The sequence below is a fragment of the Jaculus jaculus genome, chromosome 13 (assembly GCF_020740685.1).
Source record: "Jaculus jaculus isolate mJacJac1 chromosome 13, mJacJac1.mat.Y.cur, whole genome shotgun sequence".
In the NCBI taxonomy this organism is placed as follows: Eukaryota; Metazoa; Chordata; class Mammalia; order Rodentia; family Dipodidae; genus Jaculus; species Jaculus jaculus.
The window spans coordinates 91373619-91389894 of NC_059114.1; the positions used below are offsets into that span (position 1 = coordinate 91373619).

Here is a 16276-nt window from a genome sequence, read left to right on the forward strand (position 1 = left end):
AATAAATAAGTAGAGAAATTCATTTCTCTAGAAACAGTTCTGACTCAGGTGCAATGCCGTGCCACATACAGAACGGTAAAGCAGAGGAGTCAGGAGCCCTTCAGTCTGTTCTACCTCCGGGAAGAGTATGCAGAGGTGTAGCTAATCCTAGCTCAGCTAATACTGCTCGGGACTTAAGGCTGCTATTTCAGATAACGTTCAGCAAATTCTCTTAAAATAATACGTTTGCACTACAGACATCGCTCAGGCGGGGATAGGAAACTGACTCATTTCTCTCCCTTACAAATCAGTGAACTCATTTGCCAAGAAAATGCAGCATGCAGCCAGAGCACTCTTCTGCTCACAGAAGCAGTGAAGACAGGCTTTCAGGGGCATCTTCTGGCATACAAGGAAGATACCAACCAAGCAGGAGGGAAATCCAGACCGGATCAAACCTCACCGGCTTGTTGGCATTCTTGAGGCTGATGAAAACAGGGATGGGATGGCAGGAGTGAAGTGATGTACTTGTGCCTCAAGGAGTGTTTTTCATCACAGCACACACATATGAAGAAGACCTTGGCACACTCTGGGTGGCATACAGCAGCCTGGGCTTGGAGGCTCTTGTGTTCATACTCCTTTGATTCCCTGTTGGTTTTTCATTAGCATTTGAAGTAGTTTTATTATGGTATTTTCCTATATTAGTCATTTGATGTCTGTCCTCCTTCCTGCTCTTCTCTCCTGCTCCTCTGACCCCTTGGCCGTTCCACTCAGTCTGCAAATTCACAACATTATTGCCACTGTGAATAGAGCAGAAACAAGCAAGGACGTGCAGGTCTCTCTGTGGTAGGAGACAGAGTCCTCTGAGTGAATACGTGCCCAGGAGTGGTATCCCGGTCATGTGGAGTTTACAGATGTCACCATCTTGACTTCCACAGTGGTTGCACCAGTTTAATTTTCTTTTCCTTGCTGGCTAAGGATGTTAAGCACATTTCTAGATATTTCCTGACCATTTGAATTTCTTCTTTTGAGAACTGCGTGTTATGTTTATTGTCCCATTGATCGATTGGCAGTTTGTGTTTATGGTGTTTGATTCTGGGGGTCTTTGTCTATTCCCGACACTAACCCTGTCTGAAGAATAGCCGGATAAGACTCTCTCATGCAGCAGGCTGTCTGCTTCTCTGCTCCTCTCTGCATTGTGCACAAAATTTTAAGTTCACGTAATCCAATTGGTCAATCCTTGGTGGTTCTTCCCTTGCATTAATGTTCCAGTCAGAAAATTCTTGCCTATGCTTGTATGTTGAAGTGTTTTTTGTATGGTTTTCTCTCCAAGTTTTAGCATTTCAGGTTTTAAATTGGGTCTTAGGTCCATGTTGGACTGATTTTTGTACAAGGTGAGAAATTTGGACCTAATTTTACTTTTCTGCATGTGGATATTCAGCTTTCCAGCAACATTTCTTGAGTGGGCTTTTTGTTCTGGTATATAGTTTGATACCTTTGCTAAATACTTGGTGACCGTGGCTGTGTGGGGTACTTAGTGCATCCATCCTGTTCCATCAGTGTACAGCTAGTGGCGTCAGCCCCAGGATACAAAAGCATAAATATATTTATTTTGTGTGATATTGTGACACAAAGCTCACCCTCAAGAACTACACAATTGAGCCACAAAAGAAATTTCATTATGTTTTTCAGTAAGCTTACTGTGTGTTTGTGTGTGCATGTGTGTGTTGGGCTGAATTCATATCTACACTGGACACCCCTGAAACATGTCTACTTATGTTATTTTTGTTGCTGTTGCTCTGTAGTATGATCTGCAATCAGGTATTGTGATACTGCCAACACTGTTCTCTCTGCCTACGATTACATTGGTTACTCATGGTCTGTCATGTTTCCATGTGAACTTTAGAACTGTTTTCTTTTTATTTCTATGAAGAATGTCATTAAATTTTTTATTGAGATTGCAGTAAATTGGCAGATTACTTTTAGTAATACAGCCGTTTTCACAGTATTTATTCTGCCCTTCTAAGAAGATGGCAAGTCGTCCCATCCTTTTACGTTTTCTTCATTTATTTATTTATTTTTTTAGTATCTTAAAATTTTTGTGGAGACTTTTATCTCCTTTGCCTTCTTACCCCTGTGTATTTTTTGAAGCTATTGTGAATAGGGTATTTTTCCCAATTTGTTTCTCAGCAATTTCTTGTTGATAAATAGAAAAGCAGGGGATTTTAGTACTGTATTTAAGGAATCTAACGGTAATACTTCCCAACCTGTCTGACAAAATAGAAGGGAAGACACACTCTCATACACAGTCTATGGTAGCCTTTCCTTTTTCTTCTTCTATCCACTATACTCCTATAAGAATTTTCTGCAGTGCTGGCTTGGTTTTCATGAAGTGCCTTTATCTGTGCTTGTTTTAAAATGTTCTTATTTCCTCTTCAGTTTTGAGAGGTAACTTTTCTAGGTACAGAAGTCTTGCTTGGCAGTTACTTACTTTCAGTCTTGAAGGATATCATTGCATGCCTTGTTACCTTCAGTGTTTTTTGATGAAAGACCTAATGTCATTGGGGTGTTCCTACATTTGCATGTAGGTTAGCTTGTCTCCCTTGAGGCTTTTAATATTTTTATGTCCCTTGTGTTTTCGTCATCTTGAATGTGTGGAGGTCATAGCATGTAGAACACGAAGTACTGTATCTTGTCTCTGGGTATCTGTTTCTTTCTGTGGGGGGTTCTGCTATTAGTTCATTGAATAAATTGTCTGTTTGAGTTTTGACTTTCATCTCAGCTCTTTCTGCCCTGTAAATTTTTTGGTTTAGTGTCATGAATGTGTCCCAGAGTCTTGTCATGATTGTTAAAATTATATAAATAAATATACATATATATATGCATACATATATATATAATATATATACATATATACACATACACATAAATGTATTATTGTCTCACATTTGTCATACATCCTTGAAATTTGTTCTTCTTGGTCCTGTATGTTGACCAAATATTGTAATGAAGAAGGAGTTGGGAACTTGTGACGAGGTCACAAATAAGAAGAAAAGTGTCTGAGTTGGACATAGGAGAGGTCATAGAAAAGACTATTGTAAGTATAGAAATCTAGAAAAGATATCTGTAGGCATAGAAAAGGAAGAAAATAGTTGTGAAGTTGTTTCTGATAATAGGTAAGGTAAAATACAGTAGCTTAGCAATTAAAGTACACAAGGATAAACAATGTAATTTTAAAATAAAAAAATAAACTAATAAAAAAGTAAAAACAAATGGAATCGATAATGACATGGGCTGTACTCATTATGCCCTTAGTCAGTATTTCCTCATTATTGGGGTGACGTGCTTTCTCGCTCCCCTTCTGTGGACATTTCTGTTTGTCCCCACAGCTGGGGCGGTGGTTGTGAGCTCAGTAATTCAACAAGAGAATCAGATTCCCCCATCCCCACCGCAAACACGTTACAGTCCTGCCCCTAGAGAATCGGGCTTCAGGCTTTCCCCAGGCAGAGCTTCCTGTGAGTCGGTCTCTGAAGGGAGGGGAGGCAGCCCTGACCCCTTCGTGCGGGAGCAGAGGGCTGCTCCGGGTGTCACAGCTCGCTGCCAGCCGTGCTCCTTCTGAGAGCGATGGGGGAGAAGCAGTCCTTGTCGTTGGTTGTCTCAGGACCAGGCTTCCTGGTCGTGATTCCGCTCCCCACTCTAATGCATATAGTGCTCCAGGATAGGCTGCAAGTTTGCTTTCTACCAGCCTGGGCCTTCTCTTGTTGGAAGTGTGGCTGCTACTGCTGTGAGACACTTATTGGTGGCAACGGTGGTCACTGAGCAGCAGGGTGGCTGCGCATCTGTGGCTCCAGTGGAATCGCACAGCTGGCCGCCTTGGTCTGTTCACGGAAGAGGTCCGCGGGCAAACTTTAGCAGTGAGTCTGGAAGCCTGTGGGAGCAACTTGCTACGCAGACTCCTCCTGGTCCTCCATCCTAGCTACATCCATCCGTCTGCTGAGATGTAGCTGCTCACCCACGAGACTGGATCCTTGTGTAGGTAAGAGTCTGAGGGAGTAGATACAGCAACAAAAATGATTGAGGCCACCTAGACACACATGAGCTGACCTCTAACAAGCGGTCACCCTGGGAGGCAGTGATGACTCCCGTTCATCCTGGAGTAGAGCACACTAGAGGCTGTTGCTGTTCCCCGTTGCTGCCAAAAAGTTACCACGAACTTGGTGAGTCTAACCCACAAAGCTTTATGATCTCACGGTATCTCTGGCGGGAAGTCCAGACACTGGGCTCACAGGCTGAGGTTCCCAAGGCTGTGCACCTGGCCGGTGGAGGAAAATCTGTCTCAGTAATTGATCACTTCAGCCTCTCAGCAGAATTCAGTTCCCGTGTGAATCATGCTGAAGTCTCTTGCATGGATGTCCATTGAGAGCCGCCCATCAATTCTAGCTTCTCCTCTCTCATCTTTGCATGTTCCAACCTCTGGGTTGGGACCACCAACCAAGAGTCGAATCCTCAGACTCAGGATTTCTCTTACCTACCGTTCTGCTGCGTCTCTCTTGCTCCAGCAAGATTTTCCAACTGAACAGAACGCAAAGGTCTTTTTAGGCCAAAGATGAGCCTTGGCCTCTGTGTTTTTATCAAGTTCAAAGATGATCCCCACATAGGTCTGAGAACCACTGGGCTAAGTGAAAGCTAGGTGTTGAAGATCCTTGGAGATGCCAGTCATTGAGAGCACACTCCACCCTGCAGGGCTTGTTGTGGGGCCTGTCCTCAGCACTGCATGGTGACCATCAGCATTCAGTAGATGACAGTCACTCCCCCAACTTTCACCCAACAATAATCTTGATCCTTGGACACTGACATATGTTCCCTGGACCAAACTGCCTGAAGTAAGACTACTGGTCCAGAAGGATGTAAGCCAGAGTTACCACGTCCTCTTCCATCCCGTAGTCATTGGGTGAGTTACACTGTAGTGTGCAGTGGGGAACAAGGGACAAAAGCCAAACGAGGTGGTGCTCTCCTTCCACCCTCTCAACATCATGAGGGACCAGTATGAACACCAGGCACCGCAGGTGCTCCAAAGGAAACCTGTAGCTAGATAGAAGGGCTGAGGAAAATAGTATGGTTTGAGTCCGAGGTTTCCCCCAACCATCTAATTTATTGAAGGCTTGGTCCACAACCACTGGTGCTATTGACAAGCGACAGAAAATAGAGCGAAGGGGCTGGAGAGAAGGCTTAGTGGTTAGGATCCTTGTTCGATTCCCAAGGACCCATGTATTCCAGATGCACAAGGGGGCACATGCATCTGGGGATTATTTTCAGTGGCTAGAGGACCTGGTGCACCTATTCTCCCTCTGCCTGTCTCCTCCCTATTTCTCTCTTTTGCTTGCAAATAAAATAAAATAAGGAAAAAGAAAATGAGAGTGATAACTTCATCGATGAACTAATCCATTGGTAAATTGATAAAGTTAAATGAACTGTTAGGAGGTGGGAGCTGGTTGGAGGAAGAGCTTTTGCTACTCACTGGTGAGTGCCTTTTACCCCACCCGTCATTAGTTACTTGCACGTGCTGGACTCTCTTTGCTTCCTGGATGCTACAACTTAAACAGCCTTCCTCTGCCACACCTGCTTGCCATAACACACTGCGGAAACGCGGGTATAAAAGCAATGGAGCTGGCCAGTATTAGACTGAATGAATCTTCCCTACATTTTTTTCTCAGATACTTTTCACAGCAAGGAAAAGCTGACTGTCTGATGGATTTTGCATCCCCTCTTTCCTGCCTCATTGGGTTAACATCAAGCATGCGTCTTCATATCCCTGCTTTGTTGTAGGGTTCTTTGTGTTTCTAAAAATAACCTCGGCTTGGCTCTCTGCTATACTTTAAGAAGCTCAGTCTCCACCCGTGAAACCAGTACATGATCTTAGGAATCCAGTGCAAGACCCCCAGAGACCCTATGGATGGTTTCCCTGGGTGCTCATCAGGAGATGAGATGCATTAGCCCAGAGATGTGAAGGCCTGGGCCATCTGAGAAACCAAGAGCACCAAGGGACTGGGCACTGCTGTGGCGGCACTGACACCAGGAAAGCTGCAGCAGCAGACCAAAGAGCAGGTCTAGCAGGAGGGGAAGAGGGGACCCTGCACAGAAGAACACGACAGCATGTCCTCCAACATCTGGTGTAGAGGCGGATATGAAACTGTGATGCCTGGTTGTCCTAGGCTGCAGAGGAGTGCCGTCCTTTACAGGCCTCACAGAAAGCAACTAATCATATGAGCAGCCAGAGGAAAGTGCGTATCTCACACTGAAGAATATTGCTGTCGATGCTGTATGCAGCTCGCAATGTGTTTTCCTTTCTTGTTATTAATTTTTTTTTGTTTCTTTGAAAATTGGGGTTTCCCTTAGCAATCCAAGATAATTACTGCAACCACAATTGTACTAAGAGTTCTGCATTCAAATTTTAAATGGAGGAGCAAACATCTGATGTTTACACAGTCAGCATCTTGTGTGGAGGGACATCCTTTACACATTACACATATTTCCTTCTTCCGGAATCCTGAATTGAAGAGAAGAACCAAGCACACACGCAATAGCCAGCTCGCGCTGAGCAGCTACAGTGCACGGGCCTTGTCTGAGGCGGAACACAGGACTGGCACGGTTCCACTGTGCAGAGGGCACCAGCACAGTAAGACGGTTCCAGTCTTCACAATCCCCACAGCAGGTCAATGGAAATCAGTAACCGAGGTTCAAAGAGCTGAGGGGGCAGAAAAAACTAATGACAAACAGATTGAGTCTCCCAAATCCTATCCTTTGGTTTTGTCTGTGGCTTCATCTCCCATTTTCTGTCCATCTGTAGTGGACGAATTAATGTGAAATGGTATAGTTGTTCAGTTGAACGTGTTTCACTGCACATCCTAGCAAAGTGCTGTGTGTTCAGTTTAAATAAATACAATGGCTGGAGAGACGGCTTAGCGGCTAAGTGCTTGCTTGTGAAGCCTAAGGACCCTGGTTCGAGGTTTGATTCCCCAGGACCCACGTTAGCTAGATGCACAAGGGGGCACATGTGTCTGGAGTTTGTTTACAGTGGATGGAAGGCCTGGTGTGCCCATTCTCTCTCTCTCTCTGCCTCCTTCTCTCTGTCACTCTCAAATAAATAAAAATGAACAAAAAAAATTAAATAAATACAATGAATTGAATAGACTCCTAGAAAAATGCCCAGAGCTCCACAGATCGGGGGAAAGAGGTGACTTGAGATTTTATTGAAATAAAAGATCATTCTTTTTTTATTGGAAGATACAGAAAGAGTTTTGTTTTACATCTCTTAGATAAATAGAATCCACTCAAAGTAAAAACTTCCAAATAACATGCCAACCATCCATTCTATCAAGGTTATATAGATTATTTCTGAGGACGGGGTCAGACATTGTGCATATTTGTACTTCAACACATAATCTGTATGCATTTGCCTTAATGCGATGTTTTTATATAGAATTTTGCTGCACCAATTTCTAGCCAGGCATGTAAATTGCCCCTCCCACCATGGTCAGAACATTATATAAGTACAGTGGGCAGTGGGACTTAGTAGGTTTGGCATTGGCTCATTGTCAAAACTCATATCCTTGGTTATAAGTAGCTATTCGCTGATCAACAAAGCCTTACAGGGTTTGAATAATTTAACTAGTGAAGCATTCCTAATAAGTGTGTAGAAACACAAATTCAAGCTGAGTTAATATGATGCTCACAGGTCTATAATGCGCCAACATGATTACATTTTAACCATAACCCCACACGACTCCACCTTAACTTAATGACCAGACGTCTACAACAGCAACAATAAAAGCTGAGTGTCAGCGAGGATGCATATCTCTGATGTGTGGGAAGAGAGGAAAGAGCATGAACTTCTGCTGTGGTTTGAATCTGAAATGCCCGCAACACTCATGCGCTTGAACACTTGCTTCTCAGAGGGTGGTGGTGTCTGGTTGGCAAAGGCAGGTCACTGGGGATGGAGAGCGGAGGGTAGAGCCAGGCCTTGCTTCTAGTTTCTGCTTTCTGCTTCCTGATCTAACCACCATGTGAGGAGCTCTGCCACAGTCACCTGTACCCAAGAGTGTTGCCAGGCCATTCTGTCATGAGAATGTATTCCTTTAAACTGTGAGCAAAAGAAATCCTTCCCCCTTTTTGCTTCTTTTTAAATATCATTTATTTATTTATGTATTTACAAGCATAGACAGAGAGAGAGAGAAAGGAGTGTTTTAAGGCCTCCAGTCCTGCTACAAATGAACTCCAGATGCATGCACCACTTAGTGCAATCTGGCTTTACATGGATACCGGGAAATCAAACCTGGGTCGTTGGGCTTTGCAAGCAAGCACCTTAATCGCTAAGCCAGCTCTCCAGACCTTATTTTTTTTCTTTTTTTTTTTTTTTTGTTTTTATATTTCCTGAAGGTAGGGTCTCACCGTAGCCAAGGCTGAGCTGGAATTCACTGTGTCGTCTCGGGGTGATTTCAAACTCATGAGGATACGACTACATGTGCTCTATAAGTGCTGGGGTTAAAGTTGTGCATCACCATGCCCAGCCCTCAGTTCCTTTTTGCCAGATATTTTGTCACAATGATAAAAGTAATTAACATACTCTCCTTCTATGGAAAGAAAATCATTTTAAGGTGTGTTCGTATTCTGAATAGTTGATGAAAAGTGGACCCCTGGCACCCACATAAAGTCAAGCACAAAGTAGACACATGCATCTGTCATCCCAGTGCACTTACAGCAATGGGAAGTTGAGCCAAGCCCACCTACAGTTTGTGGTGCAGCTAGTCTGGCCGTGGCAAAGGCCAACCGTAATGAGAGAGACCCTGTCTCAAACAAGGAGGGGAGGACCAACACCCAGAAGTTGTCTTCTGGCCTCCCCACAAAGATGGGGGCACGCACGCATCCATTCATCTCACACACACACACACACACACACACACACACACACACACACGGAAGTTCAGGCTCTGATACCTTTAGGAATCCATTACCTATAGACAAAAGTTACACACACATTTGCATCCATTTCAAAGACTATACTGAGCTCAACACATCTGCAGACAATGTGTGTTAGTCATTCCTCTTCTCTGCTAGACCTTATTAACATATGTCATTTCTCAGTAACTTGCACATTTCAAGACACTGGCCAATTAATTATTTCAATTACCTGTCTTATTTATTGATTTCTATACATGCGTGTAATATATTCTGAGCAGACTCCCCTCTTCTTACTGTTATTCCCATCCTTCCCCCACTGAGCCTTTTCCATATCCCCCAGCCATTCATCTACTTTGATGTCTTTTTTTGTGTGTGACTCCCTAATATTGGAAGAGGCTGCACTGCTATTGAACAGAATCTATAATAAAGAAAAGTGTTGGAACTACTATTGACAGCATCTAATGCTGATAAAGTTGTTCATTCCAGTTATTTCCCCTGGGCTGGTCCTGCACATTGATTGGCTGTCAATGGGCCCAGGCCCAGCCATGCTGAAGTCTGCTTGTGCCTGCCCTGTCATAAGTGTGGGCAGAGGAAGGACTCAGCTGCCCCCCAGGGAAGAGCACATCAGATATTTCAGACTATTTTGTACACAAGTTATCTCTAAGGTGCCTTTAATTCTGAATTTCATAATTTATCATTTGGAGAAAAAAAATCCCCACCAACCTGTAAAGAATCACATAGTCTCACATTGCTGCCCTATATTCTTCTGCCCAAGAATGACTGGTTGGAGTTTTTGACAAACCTATTTTTCAAACAGCTTCACAACTCACCCTGGTAAAAAGTTTCAAGGAGGAATGATCTAGAATGTTCTTTTATAAGGGCCATCCTTCTAGTTTGCAATAATACTTTAATGCCTTTCATCGAATCTTTTTTTCCTAGCAGAAAATTATTCCTCTCACCCCACCCTCAGATATCTTCTCAGAAACAAAGGTCAACTACTGAAGAACTGAATTTATAAAAATTTACCTTAAAATGTTTTCAATATTTGCCTAGTTACATTACCTAAGAAACTGAAATATTTTGTTTATATTTTAAGGTCAGCAAATGCCAAAAATCTTAATTTAAATTAAGTAACCTTTCGCAGTGTTCCATGAAAGTGCTGAGATCCTATTTAACCTCTCCTGTAAAACTTTTTAGATATCAAAGTAAACAGTTATCTATAGCCTTTTAGCATCCCTAGGCCTAATTTTAATTGTACACAGAAAGTCTTAACAAGGCGCCGTGTTCTCTGCCCATTGCAGACGCATTGCTTCCCCCTTCACAGGCCTTTGTTTGCTGATGAAAGCAGGGCCTTGGAGAACCACTTTGAGCCTCGTTTGTTCACCTGATAACAGCTCAGTGAATGGCCACATCCGTCTCAATACTGGCATGGAGACGCAGTTCTTCTGCTTTTCTCTGTCCAAGGTCATAGACTCTTGCAGTTTGCTCATGGGCTCCTAGTTGTCAGCAAAGAATAATGCCTTTTCCTAACAAAGCCATCCACGTGGAGCTGCCGTCTCCCTCGCAGTTCTGCATCGCCAAGGAGATGCAAATTACTTGACTCTCTCCAGACTTTCTGAGACAGACTCTGGAGTAGAGCCCGCCCTACTTGAAGGTCATCGTCAGCAGCCGAAAGGTTGAGGGGCAGTGCACCCCCAGGATCATCCCCTTTCCTCAGAGTCTTCACACTCAAGCACGCACGTTCTTCGGGTTTTGTACCTTCCCCAGCTCCATGTTGTCCACAGTCATTGCAGAGATTGCCTACTACAGGCAAATCCCAAAGATGGATAGGAGAAGGTCATTCTCAGGTGATCAGGTAACAGCATCCTAAAATCTCTCCCCAGGTGTGACAGCTGAGGCACGCACAGGGCGATGACCTGTGTGCTTCGCAGCCATGTGTGCCTGATTTTGCCTCAAATTCAGGGGAGGGAGCACCTTCCCTAAGAGTCATCACAAGCATCCAATAACTGAGCTATTGCAGAATCCCTGTGTCCCCAGAATAAATTCCCAGAAGTCTACTTCTAGCAGGACCAAAGCAGGTAGATTTTTGAGGCAGAAACAGAATGTTAGACCTGTGAGATATTTAGTGTTTTGGAAGCTCTGTCTTTAAACATGTTTCAGACTTTTCAAAACAGAGTCCTTTGAACCCAGAGACCCTTGATTCCCTCATCAATTATAAATGAAGTGAACCTTGAGGACTTTTTAAGTCTCCAGTTCTCCGGGCCATGGGACCCATGCAGATTGTGTCAGGAACTCTGCGCTCTCAGGTGTACATTGTGCTGTGAGTGCCTGTGTTTGACTTCCGGGCTGCGGGCTGAAGCTATGCCTGCTCATCAGCAACTTGACATTCTACAAAGAAAGTTTCTGGGTGGAAGGACTCTGTCTTGGTGACCATGCTGAAGGCTGCTGCTGTGTTCCTTTGCTTTGCAGGAATGTCAGTTCGGCTGGAGAGGAGGCCCGCCGCCGGATGCGGGAGTGCGACGGGCTCACGGATGCCTTGCTCTATGTGATTCAGTCTGCGCTGGGGAGCAGCGAGATCGATGGCAAGGTTGGTGATGTTCGCATGAGTCCATCTTCCTAGAGATTACAGACAGCCACGAGAGGAGCGGTAGCTGACGACCACGGAGTGCTTTCGCAGTGTCTCATGCTTCCATTCTGAGCTTTCTCTCCATTTCCTTGTGGAACTCCAATGTGGCTAGACAGGGGTTCTCTTCAAACTAGCATTTGGACTTTTCATTAGCAATGAGTAAAGATTTAGATTGTCATAAGTTACTTAAGCCACAGGTGTTTCAGAGGAATGTGCAAACATTCACTCATATCTGGCCCACAGTTCTACTTATTTAAAAATAATATTCACTTTCAAAGAAAAAGATATTAAAACTCCCTGAGATTTGTCTACATTCTGTAAATTAGATTATTAATAGCTAATTGTAACAAATGCTACTTGAAAATACCTGCAAAATCTTTTTTTTTAATCATCCGCAATGCTAAGTCAAAGCTGACAGCATGCAGAATCACGACTGTGTGCACTCTTCCAGTTCGGAGTCCAGAATTGAACTGGGTGAGCTTCTCCACGGTTTGAGTTACTTTGTTTTGCCTTTACTAAGTTTCAATTCACAACAAACATAAATTTGCAAAGTAATCGCATGATATCCTAACATAAGCACAGATGTGAGTAGTGCCTTAAAGCAATACATGTGGCAAACACCCCTTGATCAGGCTTCTTGATGTCCACCCTAGCGACACTGTTGTCAGGACCTGGGCATCGCATTCAGGGTGTGGGCACCACTGTGGCCTCTGCTTACTGGTTACCACCCCGGGCCCCACCACCCATGTAGCACCCAACAAAGATGTTTCCAAACATGGCCACATGTCCTGTGGGAAACTAGTCTGGCCCTGACTGCGAACTATGGCCTTAACCCTACGGCTTTCAGTTTGGACTCTTCCTCAGAGATGCCTTTGAACACTGCTGGATACGCCGGCTCTGACCCCATGACCAACTCTGAATCTGAATGTCTGACTCTGGCCTCACATGTTTGTGCTTTTAAAAATGATACACAGGGTTCAGAGCCTGCCCAGGTGGCTGGAGTTGAAATTGATGGTGGGACCAGAGCACAGTGTGATGCACATGAAGATGCTGACAGAGTAAGAGCAAGTCCACTGCTTGGCCATTAAGTGGCTTTCACAAGGACTTGGCATAGCACTGCGTACCAGGAAACTTAGAAAGTGACACTGGTGTCTGATCCTAACTCCACAAAGCCTAGGCGCAAGAGGCTTCGTGTGCGTGTGACCCTATGAGCACTGCCTCGGTCCAGCTGGAAACTCTTCCCACCCCACACTCCGCTCAGTCACAGCCACTCATCCACCACACAGGGCTGATTTCAAAGACAGAATGTCATGCAATGCACACCTCGGCAGTCCTTTTCTATAGCAGCTCTGGATGGCCTTCACAGACCTGCTAATGTGATAGACAAGAAAATTAAATCCCTAAAACAGTGACCAGTCAGAAAGACTTGAGTATTTACAAAGGCCTATTGACATAATAATGTGTAAATTATTTGTTAGCGTAATAATGATTTGTGAGATATCGAAGGTAAGTCATTGAGCCAGCAGGGCTGAGCATTTTAATATTCCCAGTGGTGAAAGACTAAAAAGAATGGAGACTGCATCTCTTGCCAAGATAGATACCAAAGAGCTTTACTACCCTCCGAACCTTGCAAAGATAAATCAGTAGCCTCATGGCTCAAAACAAGGACCTCGAAGGCACTCTTTAGGAGCCTGGTTAGCACAGCAGCATGCTCCATGGCCCAGACATTGTCTGACGATTCCGAAAATCAGCATTACTACTCTCAGGAGACCTTGGAGATCAACTATTTTAACATTCACATTTATCCCAAAAGAGGAAGTTGGAATGTGGGAGCTCTCCATCTGTAGTCAGAAGACTTGGGGTAACCCCGATGACTGGGGAGAACGTTGGCAGGGCCAATATTCTGTGCCCTCCCCATCTCCCATTGGCTGACGCATTGGGCCCACATGCCCACACCTGTGGCAGGAAGGATCGGCCTAGCAGGAGCCAAGGCGGCTGAAAGGCTGCGGTGTGACAAATTACCCATCCATGCTTCATGGCTGGATTGAGCTATTGAGTTCTAACAGATTATTATTGTGCCATAATTTTCCACTCAGCCCTCAGTCCGGCCACTTCTTAGCTTTCACAACGACATGTTAGAGGGGAAAACACGGTGCATGTTCCCTTTAAGGCTGAAGAAGTTAATAAGTAAGAGAGCCTGGCTGCTACGCAAGCTCCTGGGCTCTGCTCCTGTAATTGGGACAGTTTGAGAATGAGTAACATATGGTAGAGCACTCCAGAGATGACTCCCAAATTAGCCTTTTCTAATAGAAAATAAGGAGGCAGAATGGCCCTTGTGACCAAGAGGAGCTGCTAAAAGTGCTATTGACAGCAATGGCAGTCACAAGGAAAGCCACCAGCTGCCACACGCCTTCTGCCGGTGTCCCAAGTCTTTCCCTCTCCCCACCTCATCCCTTTAGAGCAAAGCTCTTGAACTTGTTACCTACCTACAGCCACCCAGACTACGACAGTCCAGGAAGCTTAACGAGAGACTTGAGTGCCATGTCTGAGTCCTCCCTTCAGCCACCCTTCCCTGCCCCGTATCCCAGCATTTCCCCAAGTTTTATCTGCGCAGCAGCAGGCAGATCGAGCATTTCTCAAAGCTGCACGTTTTCTCATTCCTCGGCAGTCCTCAGTTACACAGAGGCGCGGCAAAGCCCCTGGGAAGGTGACAGTAGGATGAGAAGAAAGTTGATTCCCCCAAGTCTTTGATGTGAGGAAAATCAGGCTGAGCTGATTTGAAAATCGTTCTGACTCATGCCATAACATTTTCTTTTCAATAAGAGACTTTTCTGCCTTTCATACACCATCCCGTGTTTACCTGCTTTCATGCCGGGTTCCTTTTCTGATGCCAAGAGATGCTTGAAATAGAAAATCAAGTTGACTCAAAGCCTGTGGGATTAGCAGCCATTAAACCCTGAAAAGCCGACAAGAAAGGTCTAGAATGGCCAAGGCCCCAGAGATAGTGCCTGAGAGCTGATTTTCTTGATTGATTTTCATACCTCCCATAACCAGGTACATGTCCCAAGCTTCTTCCTTTTCCCAAACTCCAGCCAGTGAGGAGAGGAGGTGGGTGTGGTGGAGCCTGTGGCCCAGCCTTTTCTGGCACTGAACGTGGGCCAAGACTAGTGGCCCGGTGGCCGCTGAGGCGCTGACAACTTGCCGCGCCTCTCCCCTTCCCCCGAGAAACGGAATGATGTGCCCTGCCTTCTGTGGCGGCGGGCACACAGCCGAGGTTGGAAAGAGGATTGCCAAGGTGGCATGACTTCTAAAGTACAACCTAGCTCAAGTAAATTCCTCCCCCTTCTTAGTTGCCCTTGCTGAAAATGGAGTATTTTATTTGCCCTTATAGCTTTTCATGTCCAGAACAAAGATCAAAATGCCAGCTTTGTTTCAATGAGTATTTCTTTTTTAGAGAGAGAGGGGAGAGAGATCTGGCACTCCAGAGCCTCAGCCGTTGCAATAGAACTCCAGATGCTTGCACCCCCTAGTGGGCACCTGCAACCTTGCGCTTGCCTCACCTTTGTGCATCTGGCTAATGTAGGATCTGTAGAGTAGAACCTGGGTCCTTAGGCTTCCCAGGCAAGCGCCTTAACCGCTAAGCCATCTCTCCAGCCCTCAATGGGTTCTTTCTACAGAGGGCCAGAGGGCGAATGCTTTAGGGCTTGGAGGACACAACCCTGATTCTGGACACCATGGGTGACAGCAAAGAAATGAGCATGCTGGTTTCCTGGAAGACGCTATGCAGGACAGGCTACAGATTGGCAGTTTACCAAGCACTTCTCTCGATGTTGGGAAGTGACCAGAACCCAGGTGCTCTCAGCTCCACAGTCCACTTCTGATGGCAGCAGCAGATAGACCTGTGTCTGCACGCTCACCTAGCCCGCACAGCAGTCCAGTGGACTCGTGCTTCAAGCACTGCTGATTCACAGACGAGGACTAAGAAGACAGACACACTCACTGCATTGCCCAAAGCTTCACCCCTCATTCAGTGGCAGAGACAGCAGCCAAGCCACAGCCAAGCTCCCCAGTTGTAGGTCCCAAGATCAGGGTGTCCAGGCTGTGTGGTCTCCCAGCCTGTATAGTGTCATAGCGATACTACATAGTGTTTGCTGTGCCCTGTGCCTTCTTCTCTGGACTGACATGACACATTGATTTCCTACCCGTGCTGAAACAAATGGGCGCATGTTTATTATTATTTATTATGATTCTAACAACCAAGAGTCAACATTTAGCCTCATTGGTCTGAGATCACAATGTCTTCAGGGTTAGCTCTTTCTGGGGGCTACAGGGGCGAATTCCCTTCTTTCCTTATCCCCTCCTCCAGTGGTCACCCACACTCATGGGCTAGTGGCCCCTCCCCCGTCTTCAAAGCTGGAAGTGGCTGCTCAGGTTCTTCCTGCGTCACGTCCCCTGACCCTGGATGCTGCCACTGTCACTTGCTTACAGGACATGGGCTGCACGGACGGAGCAGATAGTCTCCTCGTCTAAGAACGAGGAGGGAAGGGCATCCATTAGTTCAGCTGACCCACACAGTAGCCTTGCATGGGACTATAGTGTAATCTTTTCCCAGAAATGTGAAATACGTAGTTAAAGTCATACGGGTCACAGTTGGAGACCCCGTGTGATTTGTATCAGATGCCCCCCCAATATCACGTGTTCTGAAGGCTCAGTATG

General features: G+C 45.3%; 1 protein-coding gene across 4 annotated transcripts in view; it reads left to right on the forward strand.

The window, feature by feature from the left end:
- Ctnnd2 (catenin delta 2) overlaps window positions 1-16276 on the forward strand; it is a 954874-nt gene that overhangs the window by 808214 nt on the left and 130384 nt on the right. For all 4 annotated transcript variants that reach the window (XM_045132307.1, XM_045132308.1, XM_012947488.2 and 1 more), the window contains one exon: window positions 11404-11521. In XM_045132307.1, coding sequence (XP_044988242.1) covers window positions 11404-11521 — 118 coding nt within the window. The remainder of the gene's footprint in view (window positions 1-11403; window positions 11522-16276) is intronic.